This window comes from Salmo salar, chromosome 01 (assembly GCF_965601325.2).
Source record: "Salmo salar chromosome 01, fSalSal1, whole genome shotgun sequence".
NCBI lineage: Eukaryota > Metazoa > Chordata > Actinopteri > Salmoniformes > Salmonidae > Salmo > Salmo salar.
This window is the reverse complement of record NC_138291.1, coordinates 168026131-168051535: the sequence shown is the minus strand read 5'-3', so window position 1 is coordinate 168051535 and position 25405 is coordinate 168026131. Positions and strand designations below refer to the sequence as shown.

The 25405-nt window shown below is 46.4% G+C and overlaps 1 protein-coding gene across 5 annotated transcripts in view; it reads right to left on the bottom strand.

The window, feature by feature from the left end:
* Positions 1 to 3305: 3305 nt before the first annotated feature.
* Positions 3306 to 25405, bottom strand: part of garnl3 (GTPase activating Rap/RanGAP domain like 3) — a 235873-nt gene continuing 213773 nt past the window's right edge. For all 5 annotated transcript variants that reach the window (XM_045692952.2, XM_045692967.2, XM_045692961.2 and 2 more), the window contains 2 exons: positions 13871 to 13991; positions 3306 to 7177 (listed from right to left, as the gene is read on the bottom strand). In XM_045692952.2, coding sequence (XP_045548908.1) covers positions 7015 to 7177; positions 13871 to 13991 — 284 coding nt within the window. In that variant the 3' untranslated portion in view covers positions 3306 to 7014. The remainder of the gene's footprint in view (positions 7178 to 13870; positions 13992 to 25405) is intronic.

Below are 25405 nucleotides of genomic sequence, written 5' to 3'. Positions count from 1 at the left end.
AGGACGTGGCAGAGGGTATTTGGTTTATGTGGTTCGGGGTAGTGTGTTTGTTGTAGGGGATTTGATTTATGTATTCCGGGGTTTTTTGGGCACTGTTCCTTGTTTATGTATTTATATGTTGATCTAGCTGGTTGTATGTCTATGTTTGGTTAATTGGGGTTGGGACTCTCAATTGAAGGCAGGTGTTGTCTATTTGCCTTTGATTGAGAGTCCCATATAGTAGGGTGTGTTTGTGTTTGTCTTTTGTGGGAGATTATTTGTGAGCACTGCGTTATTGAGCCTGCTACACTGTTGTGAGTCGTGAGTATCATTTATTGTTTTGTTTTTCCTGTGGATGCTTTTCGTTTTTTTCCCATTAAAAGAATGAGTATCCACAACTCTGCTGCATTTTGGTCCTCCTTTTCCAACGACAATCGTGACAGAATCTCCCACCCCCAAAGGACCAATAAGCAGAGGAAGGAGCAAAGGGATTTCGAGTTGGACTGGCGGGAGAAATGGACCTGGGAGGAAGTTCTGGACGGGGCTGGACCTTGGCACCAGGCTGGGGAGTACCGTCGCCCACGGGAGGAAATTGAGGCAGCCAAGGCAGAGAGGCGGAGGTACGAGGCCTTGGACGCGCTGAGGGAGAAGCACGAGAGGGGGCACACGGGGGGGGGGGGGGGGGGCACACGGGTAGTGTGGCTAGGCCAAGGAAGAGCCGGAAGCCAGCTACCCGTGGTTATATGGAGGAGCGTATGAGGTGGAGGGCGCCATGTTTTGCTGAGGTGCGCACTATCTCACCCATACGCACGCACAGTCCGGTGCGCGCCATTCCAGCCCCGCGCAGATGCCGTGCTAGAGTGGGCATCCAGCCTGGGAGGAGGATGCCTGCGCAGCGCATCTGGTCACCGGTACGCCTCCTCGGACCAGGCTACCCTACTCCCGCACTAAGCACGGCAACCATCAGGCCCCTGCACAGCCCAGTTCGCCCTGTACTAGCACCCCACTCGTACAGGGCTACTAGTTCCATCCAGCCAGGACGGGTTGTGCAGGAGGTAAGATCAAGACCGCCTGTGCGCCTCCATAGCCCGGTGTTTCCAATTGCTGTCTCTCGTGCGGACCCGGAAGTGCGTCAGCCCAGTCCGACTCGTCCTGTTCCCGCTCCCCGCACTAGCCTGGAGGTGCGTGTTCCCAGTCTGGTACGTCTAGTACCAGCACCATGCACCAGGCTTCAAGTGCGTCATCCCAGTCAAGAGTCGCCCGAGCTGCCCGTCAGTCAAGAGTCGCCCGAGCTGCCCGTCAGTCAAGAGTCGCCCGAGCTGCCCGTCAGTCAAGAGTCGCCCGAGCTGCCCGTCAGTCAAGAGTCGCCCGAGCCGCCCGTCAGTCAAGAGTCGCCCGAGCCGCCCGTCAGTCAAGATTCGCCCGAGCCGCCCGTCAGTCAGGAGTCGCCCGAGCCGCCCGTCAGTCAGGAGTCGCCCGAGCCGCCCGTCAGTCAGGAGTCGCCCGAGCCGCCCGTCAGCCAGGAGTCGCCCGAGCCACCCGTCAGTCAGGAGTCGCCCGAGCCGCCCGTCAGTCAGGAGTCGCCCGAGCCGCCCGTCAGTCAGAAGTCGCCCGAGCCGCCCGTCAGTCAGGAGTCGCCCGAGCCGCCCGTCAGTCAGGAGTCGCCCGAGCCGCCCGTCAGTCAGGAGTAGCCCGAGCCGCCCGCCAGTCAGGAGCCGCCAGAGCCGCCCACTAGTCAGGAGCCGCCAGAGTGGCCAGACTGCCCGGAGCCGCCAGAGTGGCCAGACTGCCCGGAGCCGCCAGAGTGGCCAGACTGCCCGGAGCCGCCAGAGTGGCCAGACTGCCCGGAGCCGCCAGAGTGGCCAGACTGCCCGGAGCCGCCAGAGTGGCCAGACTGCCCGGAGATGCCAGAGTGGCCAGACTGCCCGGAGATGCCAGAGTGGCCAGACATAAAACAGCCTTTTGCTGGTTCCTGGAGGAAAGTCAGTGAAGTCACACTTCTGTTCTAACGCATCTCTGGGGCATGATGGGATACTTTTCACTGTCGTCATGGCAGAGGATGGGGAGTGGTTCTTGTCAAGTCCGTTTAGTTCAAATTTGCAAACTGCTGCTCCCAAAACAACAGATTTGGTTTGGGGGGTGCCAACATTAGTAATGTAGTAATTAATATTAACATTCTCTGCGCTTCATGTCCAAATTATCTTAAAATGACCTAAAACAACAGTTTGGGATTTTGACAATGATTTTGGCTCTCTAGCTTCTTCCCCAGACTCAGATGAAAATGTTTAAGTTTATGCATCCAGTATGAAGGAAGTTAGAGGTTGTCACGGATACTCCCTCTCCGGCCTCGAGGTCATCAGGCTGCTGATTATCCCACATACCTGTCACCATCGTCTCGTGCACCTGCACCTCATGACCCTCACCTGGACTCCATCACCTCCTTGATTGTCTTCCCTATATCTGTCACTGACGCTTTTCCTTTCAGTTGGGGCACATCTGGACACAGGTCAAGAAAGAAGAATCAGCTTTCTATGTTGTTACATTGGTATAACACTGGGTAACATTGTTTGGAAATAATTCAATACGTTTAAAGGATTAGGAGAGGACATTTGTAATGTTAAGAAGTTGAAGAGTGTAGACCTACCTGAATGTGTCCAATAGAAGGTCTTGTTTTCATTGCAACGTTTTGCAACAGAGTAAATGTTTTACAACAGAATCGGCGTAATGTCACAGGGGGAATGAAGTAAGGTTGAGAGTGTGTGTGCATATGTGACCATATGTGTGTGTTCCACCAGGGGTGCCCGCTGTTACAGTGAGATTGAGAGGTGAGAGATCAATTCTGATCAGCTGCACGTGCGCGCACACACACACACACACACACACACACACACACACACACACACACACACACACACACACACACACACACACACACACACACACACACACACACACACACACACACACACACACACACACACACACACACACACACACACACACACACACACACACACACACACACACACACACACACACGACAAACAGGCTCCAGCAGGGACTGGAGCAGACACCAGATGTGTTGACATTAGGCTTGTGCTAAATTGACCTGCTAATATGGCCCTAATTTGTCTCTCAGTTTGTGCCGCCACCTTCCAGGTGGGAAGAGCGGTGTTTCCATGTGTGACAGTTGGGGAATCATGGGAAATGTAGTTTAGCAGGTAGATCCTTACAGTCGGTGGTACAGATACAGCTTCCAGCAATTTCTGACATCACAGCACCATGAATAACTAATCCATAATGAGGAAGATTACAAACAAAACGTGTTCAAATTTCATAAATATTTATTACATATCAATGAACAGAATTTACTACTTTCACAGCAGTGGTCTACAGCACTTGTTCAAATAACTGAAATAATTGTTCAAAAAATAATAATAATAATAATAATAATAGAATAAAGTTTCATTTGAGGCCACATTTGAAACACAAACATTTACAAGTAGTACTTGGCATTAAAAACGATACAATATTTTTAAGACACTTGGTGTTATTTTTATTATTTTCTTCTTTCGTTTTGATATCACAGAGAGGTTGAGCAACAGTCTAAACACTAAATATTGATTTAGATACAAAAACCACTGCAAAAACATCAAGGAGTTGGGGTGGTGTGAACTTTAACAGGGACGACGGAAACAAAGGAGAGAGTAACAGGGAGAATGATCAAAGTGATAGAAGCCGTATTACAAACCTTCAAACCACCAGACATCCCAATCCCATTCACCTACACTCATGATAAGAACCAGCGTAATAATAACAAGTCAAATTCCATTGTAAAAATAGTCCCCCTATGTTGTCCCTCTGGTTTTGCGTAATAGTATTGAAAGAGACCATATTGAGACAGGCAAGTACAGAGAGAAACAGAAGAAAAGGTGTGATAGAGAGAGAGAAGGGGGCTCATGCTAGATCAGAAGAGGGGTGCCATGTCGCAAGCCGACCACACACGGGTGCTCACATAGTCGAACGGATGCACAGATGCTTAAGCCAAGAACTCTCCCTAATATTCCTCTCTAGACATGTACTGTATGCAGGTTTTGCAGCAATATCACCGTGACCTGTATAGTAGTAACAACAGAGCCTCTCCCTAACACTGCTCTCAGCATGATGCAGCTTAAGACACTGAGAACACAGTATCATGCTGTACGCCTGGTCTCCCATGGGAGATACCAAACTCCTAACCATTAGCCCAGTAGGAAATTCCCACTTGGGTTAAGGATGACACTGATTTTGAAGTTGCAGGCGTGAGCCCAACTCATGTCCAGTACATACTGATGAAACACTACATTTCCCATGATGCCCTGGTATTGTGTCATGTTTGACCCCTGACCCGTGTTCTGATTGGCTGATATCACTCTACTCATTGGGATTGGTTACTTATCTATCTTATCAGAGGTGTGTTATGGCTTCCTCTGTGCTGTTTCAGTCCACTCTGTCTTTACACGCATCACAACTCCTGTGTTCAGTAATGTCCCATTGCACTTGGGAAGTTATGAATTGCTCCTAGTGAAGAGTTGGAGAGGAGAGGAAATTCCGTATTCCAAATAGTTCCTATAGGGACTCTGAGTTAGGCTACAGTACCTACCATTTGCCATCTAACCCTAACCTATCTACCATCTAACCTTAACCCATCTACCATCTAACCTTAACCCATCTACCCCTAATCCTCCTGCCATCTAACCCTAACCCATCTACCATCTAACCTTAACCCATCTACCATCTAACCATAAGCCATTTACCATCAAACCCTAACCCATCTACCATCTAACCCGAATCCTCCTGCCATCTAACCCTAACCCATCTACCATCTAACCCTAATCCTCCTGCCATCTAACCCTAACCCATCTCTCATCTAACCCTCCTATCATCTAACCCTAACCCATCTACCATCTAACCCTCCTATCATCTAACCCTAACCCTAACCCATCTACCATCTAACCCTCCTATCATCTAACCCTAACCAATCTACCATCTAAATGGACTCTCATCCACTATGTCTATGTCCTAAAAGCCGCCCTATTCCCTATATAATGCACTACTTCAGCGCTCTATGGGCCCTGGTTAAAAGTTGGGACGCAACCTATGACCGACTACATTACCTCATGCCATCACTCCTAAAAGGAAGTAGTTGGCTACTTGATAAATTCTCCAACCCGACTAACAAGAGAATCAATGTTGGCTGAGTCTACACACCACTATACAGAGAGGCAAGCTGATAGAGGTCCCATGTAGACAATAGCGGCCAAACACCAGACAGACCATGTCCACTGGGCACAGACGTCAATTCAACGTCTATTCAATGTCGGTTCAATGTTATTTAATTGAAATGACGTGGAAACAATGTTGATTCAGCCAGTGTGTGCCCGGCTGTTTGTGTCGGATACTGCCGTCGACCCACTAGAAAGCCGATGAGCTAACTGGCCAATTGGCCGCTGGCTATGACAATGTTGGGCCATTTATAGGCCACAGTAAGCTTACTGTCAGGGCAGGTTGTAGTCTGTGTATAGAAGACTGTATGCATTTTCATTCAGTGAGGACCTGGACCGAGGGATTCTCAGGGACAGCCAGAAACAGGACAGTAGTAGCAAAGGCTTGCAGGTGCTTTTAGAGACCCTAGAGGGGTGTGTGTGTGTGACTCTATGATGATTGAACCTAGCTCACAGAGTCACTGTAGGATGTTACCTACAGAGGGATACATGACTAAGACTGCTACTGTCAGAGACCAGCCAATCAGAGGAGGTGACTGGTGGCTGATGGGAGTTGTGGTTTTGGTGAAGGATGTGGCGAATTGGCACTTGTGGGAGACTCTGCCTCCAGTCCAGCCCTGTCTACCTGCATACTGTGAGTTGGGAAGGAAACAGAACAAGACTGACAGACATGGAGAGCATAAAACATCTTACATTTACTAAATATGTGAATAAAATGTGTATTATAATATATCTATAAAGGCATACATGTCTGTCAGTGTGTATGCATCTTAATGTATAAATAGATGTACACATACATATATTATACTACAGTTGAAAGTGGAACAGGAAATAATCATATAATATGCAACAAATGGTAAGCCAAAGCAACTTCACGAGGGCGTCGGTTCCAACACAGATTTTTCTTCGTGCCTTGGTGCGTAGATTTACATTCAGTTTTGGTTTATTGATGAAACCTTCGCCGTATAATGACCTCTGAACTCTGAACTAACCACACCACCTCAAATTACCTCCTCGTTTTCTTTGGGTTACTCGCTGCGGTGCAACACACACACACACATTCCTCTTCTACACACCATGTCTGAGTATGAAGACCCAGACCACAGAGATAAAAACTAAACAGAAATCAACGAACTACAAATAAAATGACCGAAAGGAGGAGAGAAGAGGTGGATGAGGAGGAAAGGAGGAGGAGAGAAGAGGTGGATGAGGAGGAAAGGAGGAGGAGAGAAGAGGGGGATGAGGAGGAAAGTAGGAGCAGAGAAGAGGGGGATGAGGAGGAAAGGAGGAGGAGAGAAGAGGGGGATGAGGCGGAAAGGAGGAGGAGAGAAGAGGTGGATGAGGAGGAAAGGAGGAGGAGAGAAGAGGGGGATGAGGAGGAAAGGAGGAGGAGAGAAGAGGGGGATGAGGAGGAAAGGAGGAGCAGAGAAGAGGGGGATGAGGAGGAGAGAAGAGGGGGATGAGGAGGAAAGGAGGAGGAGAGAAGAGGTGGATGAGGAGGAAAGGAGGAGGAGAGAAGAGGGGGGATGAGGAGGAAAGGAGGAGCAGAGAAGAGGGGGATGAGGAGGAAAGGAGGAGGAGAGAAGAGATGGATGAGGGGGAAAGGAGGAGGAGAGAAGAGGGGGATGAGGAAAGGAGGAGGATAGAAGAGGTGGATGAGGAGGAAAGGAGGAGAAGAGAAGAGGTGGATGAGGAGGAAAGGAGGAGAAGAGAAGAGGTGGATGAGGAGGAAAGGAGGAGGGCAGAAAATAAGTGCATGATGGGATTGTCTTCACTTTAGGTCCAGGATGTCTTCTTCGAACGAGGTGGAGAGGGTGAAGGGGCTGGCCAATGGGCTCTCCTCTCTAAGTACCACTTTCTCTGGCTCCGCCTCCGAGCTGGACGAGCAGTGCCGTTGGATGTCCGAGTCCGTGTCGGCCGACTCCGAGCCCACTCTGATAGGACACACAGCATGCCCATCAGTTTGAATCACTACATCATAACGTTTTACACTCATATCATTTGAACATTGGGGAACCGCCAGGGCCCTCTACGCCTTCAGAGAGGGCCTATATTTTTATATATTAATATAATCTGGAATTGTGTTTTCATTGATTTAATTTTTTTTGTCTTAATTGTAATAATGTTCCTATTGATTTTCTTCAGTTTGTTTTCGAAAAAGAAAGGTTAATATCCAAGAGAAAAAAATATCCAATCAGAATTTTTCTTTGGTAGTCTCTTGGTAGAAATAATCTCGCTGGGCTCAACGCTCATTGGCTAGGCACTTGGGCTTTGACTAGAAGGCAGCCAACGTCATTGACATTGACTTCAATTAGAGAAGCATTTTGGAATGACAGTAGATTCAACCAATCACAAATTGTCTTGTAATAGGTGGGACAATTTAACTTCTCTAGGGCCGGCGGGACGAAATCGTCCCACCTACGTAACAGCCAGTGGAATCCTGTGGCGCGTTATTCAAATACCTTAGAAATGCTATTACTTCAATTTCTCAAACATATGACTATTTTACACCATTTTAAAGACAAGACTCTCGTTAATCTAACCACACTGTCCGATTTCAAAAAGGCTTTACAATGAAAGCAAAACATTAGATTATGTCAGCAGAGTACCCAGCCAGAAATAATTAGACACCCATTTTTCAAGCTAGCATATAATGTCACAAAAACCCAGAAGACAGCTAAATGCAGCACTAACCTTTGATGATCTTCATCAGATGACACACCTAGGACATTATGTTATACAATACATGCATGTTTTGTTCAATCAAGTTCATATTTATATCAAAATCCAGCTTTTTACATTAGCATGTGACGTTCAGAACTAGCATACCCCCCGCAAACTTCCGGTGAATTTACTAAATTACTCACGATAAACGTTCACAAAAAGCATAACAATTATTTTAAGAATTATAGATACAGAACTCCTCTATGCACTCGATATGTCCGATTTTAAAATAGCTTTTCGGTGAAAGCACATTTTGCAATATTCTCAGTAGATAGCCCGGCATCACAGGGCTAGCTATTTAGACACCCAGCAAGTTTAGCACTCACCAAAGTCAGATTTACTATAAGAAAAATGTTATTACCTTTGGTGTTCTTCGTCAGAATGCACTCCCAGGACTTCTACTTCAATAACAAATGTTGGTTTGGTTCAAAATAATCCATAGTTATATCCAAATAGCGGCGTTTTGTTCGTGCGTTCAAGACACTATCCGAAAGGGTAAATAAGGGTTACGAGCATGGCGCATTTTGTGACCAAAAAATTCGAAATATTCCATTACCGTACTTCGAAGCATGTCAACCGCTGTTTAAAATCAATTTTTATGCCATTTTTCTCGTAAAAAAGCGATAATATTCCGACCGGGAATCTGCATTTAGGTAAACAGACGAAAGAAAATAAAGCACGGGGTCGACTTGTGCACGCGCCTAAGCCCATAGTACTCTGATCGGCCACTTGCCAAAAGCGATAATGTGTTTCAGCCAGAGCCTGCCTCGATATCGTTCAGCTTTTTCCCGGGCTCTGAGAGCCTATGGGAGCCGTAGGAAGTGTCACGTTAGAGCAAAGATCCTCAGTCTTCAATAAAAAGAGCCCAGATGAACAACAACTTGTCAGACAGGCCACTTCCCATATAGAATCCTGTCAGGTTTTTGCCTGCCATATGAGTTCTGTTATACTCACAGACACCATTCAAACAGTTTTAGAAACTTTAGGGTGTTTTCTATCCAAATCTACTAATTATATGCATATTCAACTTTTTCGAACAAAACTACATTTGTTGTTGCCCTGGGATTCCTGGAAGTGCCTTCTGATGAAGATAATCAAAGGTAAGGGAATATTTACGATAGTATTTTTGATTTTAGATGGTTCCAAGATGGCGCTAACATGTATCGCCTAGCCTATTTTTCTGAGCATACCACGTCGTTTATTGCAAAGTGTGATTTCCCAGTAAAGTTATTTTTAAATCTGGCAATGCGGTTGCATTCACGAGATGTTAATCTATAATTCTTTGAATGACAATATTACATTTTAACAATGTTTTCGAATAGTAATTTTGTAAATTGTAGCGCTGATTCACCGGAAGCATTTGAGGGAAAATATTTTCTGAACGTCACGCGCTGATGTAAAATGCTGTTTTTATATATAAATATGAACTTTATCGAACAGAAAATGCATGTATTGTGTAACATGATGTCCTAGGAGTGTCATCTGATGAAGATTGTCAAAGGTTAGTGCTGCATTTAGCTGTGTTTTGGGTATTTGTGATGCATCTAGTTGCTTTGAAAATGGCAGTGTGATTTTTTTTGGCAGGGTACTCTCCTGACATAATCTAATGTTTTGCTTTTGCTGTAAAGCCTTTTTGAAATCGGACAACGTGGTTCAATTCAGGAGAGGTGTATCTATAAAATGATGTAAAATAGTCATATGTTTGAGAAATTGAAGTTATAGCATTTATGAGGTTTTGTATTTCGCGCGACGCAATTCCACTGGCTGTTGACTAGGGTGGGATGCAAACGTCCCACCTTGCCCAGACAGGTTAACAAGCAATGGCGCAATAAAACACTTACTCACAATGATAAAGTCAGGCACAACAGGGAGAGTCTAAAGCGCCTTATTCATACGGTTGTGTTTTTAGGCAAGCAAGAATTAGCATTCAGAGGACATGGTGAGGGTAAAGAATCAGCTAATAAGGGAAACTACTTGGAAATACTGGATTTCTTGGCTGAGTATGACAGCACGTTAAACTGCCGTTCGGCTACGGCTACCATGTTCACAGGCATTTCCAGCAAAATCCAAAATGACCTGATACACGCGGTCGCGAATGTAATGACAGATGTCATGAAGGAAGAATTGAAGAAAACCCCCTTTGTAACCATCATGGTTGACGAGATGACAGATATCAGCAATGTAGCCCAAATGTCTTATGTGTTACGTTACACTACCGATGGTGGTGTGAAGGAAAGGTTTTTCAAATTTGAGGATGTAACTGAGTATAAACGGGCAGAAGAGGTTGCTACCCGAATTATCAGCTTTTTAGAGGAATGTGAATGCACGGCCAAAGTTGTGTCACTGTGTTACGATGGGCCTGCAGTCATGGCCTCTGGTATAAACGGAGTACAAGCCAAGGTGAAAGAAACTATCCCGCAAGCTCTGTTCATTCATTGCTATGCGCACACTCTTAATCTGGTCATGTAAACTAAAAGTGTTGGTAAACTAAAAGAATGCAATATTTTTTTCTCATCTTGGTGGCCTAGCAGTGTTTTTCTGAAGATCTGTCAAACAAACAAATCTACTGGATGAAATATGCCAGCGAAGACTACCCAGAGTGGCGCCAACATGGTGGAACTTCTCCTCACACTTGAAAAAAAGGCAGAACTCATTGAACTCTTTGAATACATAGTGGACCATCACGATGACTCTGATGAAGACACCAATCACAGCGCAGATCAATACATGATGCACCTGACAAGCTTCGAGTTCTGCTTCCTGCTATCCGCGTTCTACTCCATATTTGCATACTCCGATGTGCTGTTTGGAATATTGCAGAACAGGGAGTTTGACACGCAGTTCTGCTTGTCCATGGTGGACGACCTCTGCAACACCACAGAGAGGCAAAAAGGAAAATTTGATTCCATCTACGAGGACACTGTGAGTGAGACCGAAGTTCCAAGGAGACGCAGGACACATATGCAAGGAGAGGTTCGCGAGCAGTACCAACAGCTACACAGTGCGATCATCGACAACATTGTCACTCGGCTAAGAAACAGGTTCAATGACCATGAAAGGCTCATGTTCCTTGCCCTCCTTGACCCACAAAAGTTCCCAATATATAGGGAAACACCAAACTTTCCAAACTCTGCGTTCTCAAGTCTCGAGGAAAGCTATGGCACTAATTTTGATTTGCCGCGGCTTAAAACAGAACTCACCGTTATATACTCAATGTCTGACTTCGAGGGTAAGAGCCCGGCTGATCTGCTCTACTTTCTCCAGCAGAAGAGACTAATTGATATTATGCACCAATTGTATCTGCTTACCTGTCTAGTTTTGACCATTCCAGTGTCCACTGCATCAGTTGAAAGAACATATTCCAGGAACACCACTGGACAGGCCGGACTGTCAGCCCTGGCTTTGATCTCAATCGAAAAAGTACTTATTTCGGATGTAAAATCAAAAGACAAGCTATATGAACCTGCCATTGCCCATTTCATAAAGAAGGACAGGAGAATGGATTTCGTTTTGAAATGATAATCATAATGGCGAGTGGACTTTTTGTTTTCATCTACAGCTTGCTTTTGGTTGCTATCGCGTTCATATGAATACAATGTGTAAAATATTATTTCAACTTTAGATCACTGGTTGTGTGGTAAAAACAAAGGTAATGACATTGCAATTGGAAGTACTGGGTACATGACATTTCGTGTTGTGGTGCATTTTGTTATTGTTGCATGCTCGAGATAGAACATTGAATACAGTGTGACTTCTTTCTCTCTGACAGCATATACTGTCCGTGGTCTTGAAACAATGTGAGTAGTTGTGTGGTTGAATTTATTCCATCACTATTTGAGTGACTGTTTGTTTTGGCAAATGTTTATCTGAAACGACGCAACCATATTTTCTTGTAACGTGGTTCCTGCTATCGATATTTGCAACCATTGTGTACGTGTGCTGCTTCTGTGAGCCACAGCCGAGGCGTGGCTTAGGACCGTTTGACTCTGTCATCTAAGAATTGCTTCTCCTACATAGGTCTGCAAAAGAAAGGTCTCAAGTCAAGCTCTGTATACACAGGCATCCGAGTTCTCTATATGTATGACGTCAGATCCGCAACTGAGGGCCTAGCTCCAATAGTCACGGTTTGCCACTGCATTTGAAGTAGCCGTATGAGACTTCAAGCCAAATATTCCATTCACAAAACTGAGAAACTTCTAGGCACATGTGCTTTTCTCACGTTAGCAAATTATCAGCCAAGCCGCACTTCTTAACACTGGTCCGCTTAACCTGTCTGGGCTAGGGGGCAGTATTTTCACGGCCGGATGAAAAACGTACCCAATTTAAACGGGTTACTACTCTGGCCCAGAAACTAGAATATGCATATTATTAGTAGATTTGGATAGAAAACACTCTGAAGTTTCTAAAACTGTTTGAATGGTGTCTGTGAGTATAACAGAACTCATATGGCAGGCAAAAACCTGAGAAAAATCCAAGCAGGAAGTGAAAAGTCTGGGAATTGTAGTTCTTTTTATTCTCTATCGAAGCTCCAGTGTCTGTGGGGTGACTTTGCACTTCCTAAGGCTTCCATTGGCTGTCTAAAGCCTTCAGAAAGTGGTTTGAGCATTTTCCTGTCACTGGGCAGAGTATAGGAGCTCAGTTACTGAGTGGTCTGCCTGGCAACAAAGTGATTGGATATGCTCGGTCCCGCGAGCACGCCCCTCCTTCTTTTTCTTCTTGAATGAATATGCTATTGTCCGGTTGGAATATTATTGCAATTTTACGTTAAAAATACCATAAAGATTGATTTTAAACAGCGTTTGACATGCTTCTAAGTACGGTAATGGAACATTTTGACTTTTTGTCTCTCGATCTGCGCTCGCGCATTACCCTTTGGATAGTGCTCTGAACACACGAACAAAACGGAGGTATTTGGAGATAAATATGGATTATTTGGAACAAAAACAACATTTCTTGTGGAAGTAGCAGTCCTGGGAGTGCATTCTGACGAATATCAGCAAAGGTAATACAATATTTCTAATACTAATTCTGAGTTTAGGTTGCCCCGAATTTGGCGGGTGTCTGAATAGCTCGCCGTGATGGCTGAGCTATGTACTCAGAATATTGAAAAATGTGCTTTCTCCGTAAAGCTATTTTAAAATCTGACACAGCGGTTGCATAAAGGAGTAGTCTATCTATAATTCTTAAAATAATTGTTATGTATTTTGTCAACTTTTCTGATGAGTATTTTTGTAAATTGATGTGCATATTCACCGAGCGTTTTGGTGGGAATACATTTTCTGAATATCACGCGCCAATGTAAAATGCTGTTTTTGGATATAAATATGAACTTTATCGAACAAAACATACATGTATTGTGTAACATAATGTCGTAGGAGTGTCATCTGATGAAGAACGTCAAAGGTTAGTGCTTCATTTCGCTGTGTTTTGGGTTTTATTGACACATGTCCTTGCTTGGAAAATGGCTGTGTGATTATTTTTGTCTATGTACTCTCCTAACATAATCTAATGTTTTGCTTTCGCTGTAAAGCCTTTTTGAAATCGGACAATGTGGTTAGATTAACGAGAAGTGTATCTTTAAAATGGTGTAAAATAGTCGTATGTTTGAGAAAGTTGAATTATGACATTTTGTTGTTTTTGAATTTTCCGCCCTGATATTTCACTGGCTGTGTCCCGCTAGCTGTGTCCCGCTAGCCCTGATATTTCACTGGCTGTGTCCCGCTAGCGTCCCACCTAGCCCATAGAAGTTAACCCGGAAGCCAGCTGCACCAATGTGTCGGAGGAAACACCGTTCAACTGACGACCGAAGTCAGCCTGCAGGCACCCGCCCGCAAAATGTATGACTTCTAATCACTGCTGCTATTTAGGTTTGTGAGTTGTTGAAGATGATATGGGTCCTTCACCTGTCACTGCTGGTGGAGGTCAATGTTCGTGCCTTTATCTCTTCCTCAGTGGTCTTCTTGCTCATCTTCCTCTGTTTGACGGTGCTGCTGTCGGGCTTACTGCTCGGCTCCTCGGTCAAGCCTGGGAAGAACACACAGAATAAGATTACTCAGTAGGGGAATATCATGCCCACTCAGTAAGAACCGACCACAACACAACCACTCAATTAACCACTTAGAAAGGAGGAGCACAAATAGCATTACACTTGCTGTGGTGCTTAGAATGGTTCTAGTGGTTACAGCAGGTTAGTGTGCTGGGATGGTTCTAGTGGGTTACAGCAGGTTAGTATGCTGGGATGGTTCCAGTGGGATAAACAGGTTAGTATGCTGGAATAGTTCTAGTGGGTTACAGCAGGTTAGTGTGCTGGGATGGTTCTAGTGGGTTACTGCAGGTTAGTGTGATGGGATGGTTCTAGTGGGTTACAGCAGGTTAGTGTGATGGGATGGTTCTAGTGGGTTACAGCAGGTTAGTGTGCTGGGATGGTTCTAGTGGGTTACAGCAGGTTAGTGTGCTGGGATGGTTCCAGTGGGTTACAGCAGGTTAGTATGCTGGGATGGTTCTAGTGGGTTACAGCAGGTTAGTGTGCTGGGATGGTTCTAGTGGGTTACAGCAGGTTAGTGTGCTGGGATAGTTCTAGTGGGTTACAGCAGGTTAGTATGCTGGGATAGTTCTAGTGGGTTACAGCAGGTTAGTGTGATGGGATGGTTCTAGTGGGTTACAGCAGGTTAGTGTGCTGGGATGGTTCTAGTGGGTTACAGCAGGTTAGTATGCTGGGATGGTTCTAGTGGGTTACAGCAGGTTAGTATGCTGGGATGGTTCTAGTGGGTTACAGCAGGTTAGTATGCTGGGATGGTTCTAGTGGGTTACAGCAGGTTAGTGTGCTGGGATGGTTCTAGTGGGTTACAGCAGGTTAGTATGCTGGGATGGTTCTAGTGGGTTACAGCAGGTTAGTATGCTGGGATGGTTCTAGTGGGTTACAGCAGGTTAGTGTGCTGGGATGGTTCTAGTGGGTTACAGCAGGTTAGTATGCTGGGATGGTTCTAGTGGGTTACAGCAGGTCAGTGTGTTGGGATAGTTCTAGTGGGTTACAGCAGGTTAGTATGCTGGGATGGTTCTAGTGGGTTACAGCAGGTTAGTGTGCTGGGATGGTTCTAGTGGGTTACAGTAGGTCAGTATGCTGGGATGGTTCTAGTGGGTTACAGCAGGTTAGTATGCTGGGATGGTTCTAGTGGGTTACAGCAGGTTAGTGAGCTGGGATGGTTCTAGTGGGTTAGACAGGTTAGTATGCTGGGATGATTCTAGTGGGTTAGACAGGTTAGTGTGCTGGGATGGTTCTAGTGGGTTAGACAGGTTAGTATGCTGGGATGATTCTAGTGGGTTACAGTAGGTTAGTATGCTGGGATAGTTCTAGTGGGTTACAGCAGGTTAGTATGTTGGGATGGTTTTAGTGGGTTAGGCAGGTTAGTGTGCTGGGATGGTTCTAGTGGGTTACAGCAGGTTAGTATGCTGGGATAGTTCTAGTGGGTTACAGCAGGTTAGTATGCTGGGATGGTTCTAGTGGGTTAGACAGGTTAGTGTGCTGGGATGGTTCTAGTGGGTTACAGCAGGTTAGTATGCTGGGATGGTTCTAGTGGGTTACAGCAGGTTAGTGTGCTGGGATAGTTCTAGTAGGTTACAGCAGGTTTGTATGCTGGGATGGTTCTAGTGGGTTACAGCAGGTTAGTGTGCTGGGATGGTTCTAGTGGGTTACAGCAGGTTAGTATGCTGGGATGGTTCTAGTGGGTTACAGCAGGTTAGTATGTTGGGATAGTTCTAGTTGGTTAGACAGGTTAGTATGCTGGGATGGTTCTAGTGGGTTACAGCAGGTTAGTATGCTGGGATAGTTCTAGTGGGTTACAGCAGGTTAGTATGCTGGGATGGTTCTAGTGGGTTACAGCAGGTTTGTATGCTGGGATGGTTCTAGTGGGTTACAGCAGGTTAGTGTGCTGGGATGGTTCTAGTGGGTTACAGCAGGTTAGTATGCTGGGATGGTTCTAGTGGGTTACAGCAGGTTAGTATGCTGGGATTGTTCTAGTGGGTTACAGCAGGTTAGTGTGCTGGGATGGTTCTAGTGGGTTACAGCAGGTTAGTATGCTGGGATGGTTCTAGTGGGTTACAGCAGGTTAGTATGCTGGGATGGTTCTAGTGGGTTACAGCAGGTTAGTGTGCTGGGATAGTTCTAGTGGGTTACAGCAGGTTAGTGTGCTGGGATGGTTCTAGTGGGTTACAGCAGGTTAGTATGCTGGGATAGTTCTAGTGGGTTACAGCAGGTTAGTATGCTGGGATGGTTCTAGTGGGTTACAGCAGGTTAGTATGCTGGGATGGTTCTAGTGGGTTACAGCAGGTTAGTATGCTGGGATTGTTCTAGTGGGTTACAGCAGGTTAGTGTGCTGGGATAGTTCTAGTGGGTTACAGCAGGTTAGTGTGCTGGGATGGTTCTAGTGGGTTACAGCAGGTTAGTATGCTGGGATGCTTCTAGTGGGTTACAGCAGGTTAGTATGCTGGGATTGTTCTAGTGGGTTACAGCAGGTTAGTGTGCTGGGATAGTTCTAGTGGGTTACAGCAGGTTAGTATGCTGGGATAGTTCTAGTGGGTTAGACAGGTTAGTGTGCTGGGATGGTTCTAGTGGGTTACAGCAGGTTAGTATGCTGGGATTGTTCTAGTGGGTTACAGCAGGTTAGTGTGCTGGGATAGTTCTAGTGGGTTACAGCAGGTTAGTATGCTGGGATAGTTCTAGTGGGTTAGACAGGTTAGTGTGCTGGGATGGTTCTAGTGGGTTACAGCAGGTTAGTGTGCTGGGATGGTTCTAGTGGGTTACAGCAGGTTAGTATGCTGGGTTGGTTCTAGTGGGTTACAGCAGGTTAGTATGCTGGGATTGTTCTAGTGGGTTACAGCAGGTTAGTGTGCTGGGATAGTTCTAGTGGGTTACAGCAGGTTAGTGTGCTGGGATGGTTCTAGTGGGTTACAGCAGGTTAGTATGCTGGGATGGTTCTAGTGGGTTACAGCAGGTTAGTATGCTGGGATGGTTCTAGTGGGTTACAGCAGGTTAGTGTGCTGGGATGGTTCTAGTGGGTTACAGCAGGTTAGTATGCTGGGATAGTTCTAGTGGGTTAGACAGGTTAGTGTGCTGGGATGGTTCTAGTGGGTTACAGCAGGTTAGTATGCTGGGATTGTTCTAGTGGGTTACAGCAGGTTAGTGTGCTGGGATAGTTCTAGTGGGTTACAGCAGGTTAGTGTGCTGGGATGGTTCTAGTGGGTTACAGCAGGTTAGTGTGCTGGGATGGTTCTAGTGGGTTACAGCAGGTTAGTGTGCTGGGATGGTTCCAGTGGGTTACAGCAGGTTAGTATGCTGGGATAGTTCTAGTGGGTTACAGCAGGTTAGTGTGATGGGATGGTTCTAGTGGGTTACAGCAGGTTTGTATGCTGGGATGGTTCTAGTGGGTTACAGCAGGTTAGTGTGCTGGGATGGTTCTAGTGGGTTACAGCAGGTTAGTATGCTGGGATAGTTCTAGTGGGTTACAGCAGGTTAGTATGCTGGGATGGTTCTAGTGGGTTACAGCAGGTTAGTGTGCTGGGATGGTTCTAGTGGGTTACAGCAGGTTAGTATGCTGGGATGGTTCTAGTGGGTTACAGCAGGTCAGTGTGTTGGGATAGTTCTAGTGGGTTACAGCAGGTTAGTATGCTGGGATGGTTCTAGTGGGTTACAGCAGGTTAGTATGCTGGGATAGTTCTAGTGGGTTACAGCAGGTTAGTGTGCTGGGATGGTTCTAGTAGGTTACAGTAGGTCAGTATGCTGGGATGGTTCTAGTGGGTTACAGCAGGTTAGTATGCTGGGATGGTTCTAGTGGGTTACAGCAGGTTAGTGAGCTGGGATGGTTCTAGTGGGTTAGACAGGTTAGTATGCTGGGATGATTCTAGTGGGTTAGACAGGTTAGTGTGCTGGGATGGTTCTAGTGGGTTAGACAGGTTAGTATGCTGGGATGATTCTAGTGGGTTACAGTAGGTTAGTATGCTGGGATAGTTCTAGTGGGTTACAGCAGGTTAGTATGTTGGGATGGTTTTAGTGGGTTAGGCAGGTTAGTGTGCTGGGATGGTTCTAGTGGGTTACAGCAGGTTAGTATGCTGGGATAGTTCTAGTGGGTTACAGCAGGTTAGTATGCTGGGATGGTTCTAGTGGGTTAGACAGGTTAGTGTGCTGGGATGGTTCTAGTGGGTTACAGCAGGTTAGTATGCTGGGATGGTTCTAGTGGGTTACAGCAGGTTAGTATGCTGGGATGGTTCTAGTGGGTTACAGCAGGTTAGTGTGCTGGGATGGTTCTAGTAGGTTACAGCAGGTTTGTATGCTGGGATGGTTCTAGTGGGTTACAGCAGGTTAGTGTGCTGGGATGGTTCTAGTGGGTTACAGCAGGTTAGTATGCTGGGATGGTTCTAGTGGGTTACAGCAGGTTAGTATGTTGGGATAGTTCTAGTTGGTTAGACAGGTTAGTATGCTGGGATGGTTCTAGTGGGTTACAGCAGGTTAGTATGCTGGGATAGTTCTAGTGGGTTACAGCAGGTTAGTATGCTGGGATGGTTCTAGTGGGTTACAGCAGGTTTGTATGCTGGGATGGTTCTAGTGGGTTACAGCAGGTTAGTGTGCTGGGATGGTTCTAGTGGGTTACAGCAGGTTAGTATGCTGGGATGGTTCTAGTGGGTTACAGCAGGTTAGTATGCTGGGATTGTTCTAGTGGGTTACAGCAGGTTAGTGTGCTGGGATGGTTCTAGTGGGTTACAGCAGGTTAGTATGCTGGGATGGTTCTAGTGGGTTACAGCAGGTTAGTATGCTGGGATTGTTCTAGTGGGTTACAGCAGGTTAGTGTGCTGGGATAGTTCTAGTGGGTTACAGCAGGTTAGTGTGCTGGGATGGTTCTAGTGGGTTACAGCAGGTTAGTATGCTGGGATTGTTCTAGTGGGTTACAGCAGGTTAGTGTGCTGGGATAGTTCTAGTGGGTTACAGCAGGTTAGTATGCTGGGATGGTTCTAGTGGGTTACAGCAGGTTAGTATGCTGGGATGGTTCTAGTGGGTTACAGCAGGTTAGTATGCTGGGATTGTTCTAGTGGTTACAGCAGGTTAGTGTGCTGGGATGGTTCTAGTGGGTTACAGCAGGTTAGTATGCTGGGATAGTTCTAGTGGGTTAGACAGGTTAGTGTGCTGGGATGGTTCTAGTGGGTTACAGCAGGTTAGTATGCTGGGATGGTTCTAGTGGGTTACAGCAGGTTAGTGTGCTGGGATGGTTCTAGTGGGTTACAGCAGGTTAGTATGCTGGGATGGTTCTAGTGGGTTACAGCAGGTTAGTATGCTGGGATGGTTCTAGTGGGTTACAGCAGGTTAGTGTGCTGGGATGGTTCTAGTGGGTTACAGCAGGTTAGTATGCTGGGATTGTTCTAGTGGGTTACAGCAGGTTAGTGTGCTGGGATAGTTCTAGTGGGTTACAGCAGGTTAGTATGCTGGGATAGTTCTAGTGGGTTACAGCAGGTTAGTGTGCTGGGATGGTTCTAGTGGGTTACAGCAGGTTAGTATGCTGGGATGGTTCTAGTGGGTTACAGCAGGTTAGTATGCTGGGATGGTTCTAGTGGGTTACAGCAGGTTAGTGTGCTGGGATGGTTCTAGTGGGTTACAGCAGGTTAGTATGCTGGGATTGTTCTAGTGGGTTACAGCAGGTTAGTGTGCTGGGATAGTTCTAGTGGGTTACAGCAGGTTAGTGTGCTGGGATGGTTCTAGTGGGTTACAGCAGGTTAGTATGCTGGGATGGTTCTAGTGGGTTACAGCAGGTTAGTATGCTGGGATTGTTCTAGTGGGTTACAGCAGGTTAGTGTGCTGGGATGGTTCTAGTGGGTTACAGCAGGTTAGTATGCTGGGATAGTTCTAGTGGGTTAGACAGGTTAGTGTGCTGGGATGGTTCTAGTGGGTTACAGCAGGTTAGTATGCTGGGATGGTTCTAGTGGGTTACAGCAGGTTAGTGTGCTGGGATGGTTCTAGTGGGTTACAGCAGGTTAGTATGCTGGGATGGTTCTAGTGGGTTACAGCAGGTTAGTATGCTGGGATGGTTCTAGTGGGTTACAGCAGGTTAGTGTGCTGGGATGGTTCTAGTGGGTTACAGCAGGTTAGTATGCTGGGATGGTTCTAGTGGGTTACAGCAGGTTAGTGTGCTGGGATAGTTCTAGTGGGTTACAGCAGGTTAGTATGCTGGGATAGTTCTAGTGGGTTACAGCAGGTTAGTATGCTGGGATAGTTCTAGTGGGTTACAGCAGGTTAGTATGCTGGGATAGTTCTAGTGGGTTACAGCAGGTTAGTATGCTGGGATGGTTCTAGTGGGTTACAGCAGGTTAGTATGCTGGGATGGTTCTAGTGGGTTACAGCAGGTTAGTGTGCTGGGATGGTTCTAGTGGGTTACAGCAGGTTAGTATGCTGGGATAGTTCTAGTGGGTTACAGCAGGTTAGTATGCTGGGATGGTTCTAGTGGGTTACAGCAGGTTAGTATGTTGGGATGGTTCTAGTGGGTTACAGCAGGTTAGTATGCTGGGATGGTTCTAGTGGGTTACAGCAGGTTAGTATGCTGGGATAGTTCTAGTGGGTTAGACAGGTTAGTGTGCTGGGATGGTTCTAGTGGGTTACAGCAGGTTAGTATGCTGGGATGGTTCTAGTGGGTTACAGTAGGTCAGTATGCTGGGATAGTTCTAGTGGGTTACAGCAGGTTAGTGTTCTGGGATAGTTCTAGTGGGTTAGACAGGTTAGTATGCTGGGATGGTTCTAGTGGGTTACAGCAGGTTAGTATGCTGGGATAGTTCTAGTGGGTTACAGCAGGTTAGTGTGCTGGGATGGTTCTAGTGGGTTACAGCAGGTTAGTATGCTGGGATAGTTCTAGTGGGTTACAGCAGGTTAGTATGCTGGGATGGTTCTAGTGGGTTACAGCAGGTTAGTATGTTGGGATAGTTCTAGTGGGTTACAGCAGGTTAGTATGCTGGGATGGTTCTAGTGGGTTACAGCAGGTTAGTATGCTGGGACGGTTCTAGTGAGTTAGACAGGTTAGTATGCTGGGATGGTTCTAGTGGGTTACAGCAGGTTAGTATGCTGGGATAGTTCTAGTGGGTTACAGCAGGTTAGTATGCTGGGATGGTTCTAGTGGGTTACAGCAGGTTAGTATGCTGGGATGGTTCTAGTGGGTTACAGCAGGTTAGTGTGCTGGGATGGTTCTAGTGGGTTACAGCAGGTTAGTATGCTGGGATGGTTCTAGTGGGTTACAGCAGGTTAGTATGCTGGGATTGTTCTAGTGGGTTACAGCAGGTTAGTGTGCTGGGATGGTTCTAGTGGGTTAGACAGGTTAGTGTGCTGGGATGGTTCTAGTGGGTTAGACAGGTTAGTGTGCTGGGATGGTTCTAGTGGGTTACAGCAGGTTAGTATGCTGGGATGTTCTTGTGGGTTAGACAGGTTAGTGTGCTGGGATAGTTCTAGTGGGTTACAGCAGGTTAGTATGCTGGGATGTTCTTGTGGGTTAGACAGGTTAGTGTGCTGGGATAGTTCTAGTGGGTTACAGCAGGTTAGTGTGCTGGGATAGTTCTAGTGGGTTACAGCAGGTTAGTATGCTGGGATGGTTCTAGTGGGTTACAGCAGGTTAGTATGCTGGGATGTTCTTGTGGGTTAGACAGGTTAGTGTGCTGGGATAGTTCTAGTGGGTTACAGCAGGTTAGTGTGCTGGGATAGTTCTAGTGGGTTACAGCAGGTTAGTATGCTGGGATGTTCTTGTGGGTTAGACAGGTTAGTGTGCTGTGATGGTTCTATTGGGTTACAGCAGGTTAGTGTGCTGGGATGGTTCTAGTGGGTTAGACAGGTTAGTGTGCTGGGATGGTTCTAGTGGGTTACAGCAGGTTAGTGTGCTGGGATGGTTCTAGTGGGTTACAGCAGGTTAGTATGCTGGGATAGTTCTAGTGGGTTACAGCAGGTTAGTATGCTGGGATGGTTCTAGTGGGTTAGACAGGTTAGTATGCTGGGATGGTTCTAGTGGGTTACAGCAGGTTAGTGTGCTGGGATGGTTCTAGTGGGTTACAGCAGGTTAGTATGCTGGGATAGTTCTAGTGGGTTACAGCAGGTTAGTATGCTGGGATGGTTCTAGTGGGTTACAGCAGGTTAGTATGTTGGGATGGTTCTAGTGGGTTACAGCAGGTTAGTATGCTGGGATGGTTCTAGTGGGTTACAGCAGGTTAGTATGCTGGGATAGTTCTAGTGGGTTAGACAGGTTAGTGTGCTGGGATGGTTCTAGTGGGTTACAGCAGGTTAGTATGCTGGGATGGTTCTAGTGGGTTACAGTAGGTCAGTATGCTGGGATAGTTCTAGTGGGTTACAGCAGGTTAGTGTTCTGGGATAGTTCTAGTGGGTTAGACAGGTTAGTATGCTGGGATGGTTCTAGTGGGTTACAGCAGGTTAGTATGCTGGGATAGTTCTAGTGGGTTACAGCAGGTTAGTGTGCTGGGATGGTTCTAGTGGGTTACAGCAGGTTAGTATGCTGGGATAGTTCTAGTGGGTTACAGCAGGTTAGTATGCTGGGATGGTTCTAGTGGGTTACAGCAGGTTAGTATGTTGGGATAGTTCTAGTGGGTTACAGCAGGTTAGTATGCTGGGATGGTTCTAGTGGGTTACAGCAGGTTAGTATGCTGGGACGGTTCTAGTGAGTTAGACAGGTTAGTATGCTGGGATGGTTCTAGTGGGTTACAGCAGGTTAGTATGCTGGGATAGTTCTAGTGGGTTACAGCAGGTTAGTATGCTGGGATGGTTCTAGTGGGTTACAGCAGGTTAGTATGCTGGGATGGTTCTAGTGGGTTACAGCAGGTTAGTGTGCTGGGATGGTTCTAGTGGGTTACAGCAGGTTAGTATGCTGGGATGGTTCTAGTGGGTTACAGCAGGTTAGTATGCTGGGATTGTTCTAGTGGGTTACAGCAGGTTAGTGTGCTGGGATGGTTCTAGTGGGTTAGACAGGTTAGTGTGCTGGGATGGTTCTAGTGGGTTAGACAGGTTAGTGTGCTGGGATGGTTCTAGTGGGTTACAGCAGGTTAGTATGCTGGGATGTTCTTGTGGGTTAGACAGGTTAGTGTGCTGGGATAGTTCTAGTGGGTTACAGCAGGTTAGTATGCTGGGATGTTCTTGTGGGTTAGACAGGTTAGTGTGCTGGGATAGTTCTAGTGGGTTACAGCAGGTTAGTGTGCTGGGATAGTTCTAGTGGGTTACAGCAGGTTAGTATGCTGGGATGGTTCTAGTGGGTTACAGCAGGTTAGTATGCTGGGATGTTCTTGTGGGTTAGACAGGTTAGTGTGCTGGGATAGTTCTAGTGGGTTACAGCAGGTTAGTGTGCTGGGATAGTTCTAGTGGGTTACAGCAGGTTAGTATGCTGGGATGTTCTTGTGGGTTAGACAGGTTAGTGTGCTGTGATGGTTCTATTGGGTTACAGCAGGTTAGTGTGCTGGGATGGTTCTAGTGGGTTAGACAGGTTAGTGTGCTGGGATGGTTCTAGTGGGTTACAGCAGGTTAGTGTGCTGGGATGGTTCTAGTGGGTTACAGCAGGTTAGTATGCTGGGATAGTTCTAGTGGGTTACAGCAGGTTAGTATGCTGGGATGGTTCTAGTGGGTTAGACAGGTTAGTATGCTGGGATGGTTCTAGTGGGTTACAGCAGGTTAGTGTGCTGGGATGGTTCTAGTGGGTTACAGCAGGTTAGTATGCTGGGATAGTTCTAGTGGGTTACAGCAGGTTAGTATGCTGGGATGGTTCTAGTGGGTTACAGCAGGTTAGTATGTTGGGATGGTTCTAGTGGGTTACAGCAGGTTAGTATGCTGGGATGGTTCTAGTGGGTTACAGCAGGTTAGTATGCTGGGATAGTTCTAGTGGGTTAGACAGGTTAGTGTGCTGGGATGGTTCTAGTGGGTTACAGCAGGTTAGTATGCTGGGATGGTTCTAGTGGGTTACAGTAGGTCAGTATGCTGGGATAGTTCTAGTGGGTTACAGCAGGTTAGTGTTCTGGGATAGTTCTAGTGGGTTAGACAGGTTAGTATGCTGGGATGGTTCTAGTGGGTTACAGCAGGTTAGTATGCTGGGATAGTTCTAGTGGGTTACAGCAGGTTAGTGTGCTGGGATGGTTCTAGTGGGTTACAGCAGGTTAGTATGCTGGGATAGTTCTAGTGGGTTACAGCAGGTTAGTATGCTGGGATGGTTCTAGTGGGTTACAGCAGGTTAGTATGTTGGGATAGTTCTAGTGGGTTACAGCAGGTTAGTATGCTGGGATGGTTCTAGTGGGTTACAGCAGGTTAGTATGCTGGGACGGTTCTAGTGAGTTAGACAGGTTAGTATGCTGGGATGGTTCTAGTGGGTTACAGCAGGTTAGTATGCTGGGATAGTTCTAGTGGGTTACAGCAGGTTAGTATGCTGGGATGGTTCTAGTGGGTTACAGCAGGTTAGTATGCTGGGATGGTTCTAGTGGGTTACAGCAGGTTAGTGTGCTGGGATGGTTCTAGTGGGTTACAGCAGGTTAGTATGCTGGGATGGTTCTAGTGGGTTACAGCAGGTTAGTATGCTGGGATTGTTCTAGTGGGTTACAGCAGGTTAGTGTGCTGGGATGGTTCTAGTGGGTTAGACAGGTTAGTGTGCTGGGATGGTTCTAGTGGGTTAGACAGGTTAGTGTGCTGGGATGGTTCTAGTGGGTTACAGCAGGTTAGTATGCTGGGATGTTCTTGTGGGTTAGACAGGTTAGTGTGCTGGGATAGTTCTAGTGGGTTACAGCAGGTTAGTATGCTGGGATGTTCTTGTGGGTTAGACAGGTTAGTGTGCTGGGATAGTTCTAGTGGGTTACAGCAGGTTAGTGTGCTGGGATAGTTCTAGTGGGTTACAGCAGGTTAGTATGCTGGGATGGTTCTAGTGGGTTACAGCAGGTTAGTATGCTGGGATGTTCTTGTGGGTTAGACAGGTTAGTGTGCTGGGATAGTTCTAGTGGGTTACAGCAGGTTAGTGTGCTGGGATAGTTCTAGTGGGTTACAGCAGGTTAGTATGCTGGGATGTTCTTGTGGGTTAGACAGGTTAGTGTGCTGTGATGGTTCTATTGGGTTACAGCAGGTTAGTGTGCTGGGATGGTTCTAGTGGGTTAGACAGGTTAGTGTGCTGGGATGGTTCTAGTGGGTTACAGCAGGTTAGTGTGCTGGGATGGTTCTAGTGGGTTACAGCAGGTTAGTATGCTGGGATGTTCTTGTGGGTTAGACAGGTTAGTGTGCTTGCAACACAAGGGTTGACGGTTTCATTCCCTCATGGGAAACATATAGTAAATATACTGTACGTGTCGCTGTCACCTGTTGTTAGCTAGCTACCTAACGTTATTTGGCTACTTATACATCAAACTTGCCAATATATTAAGATGGCATATACAAGATAGCGTAGCAAGGC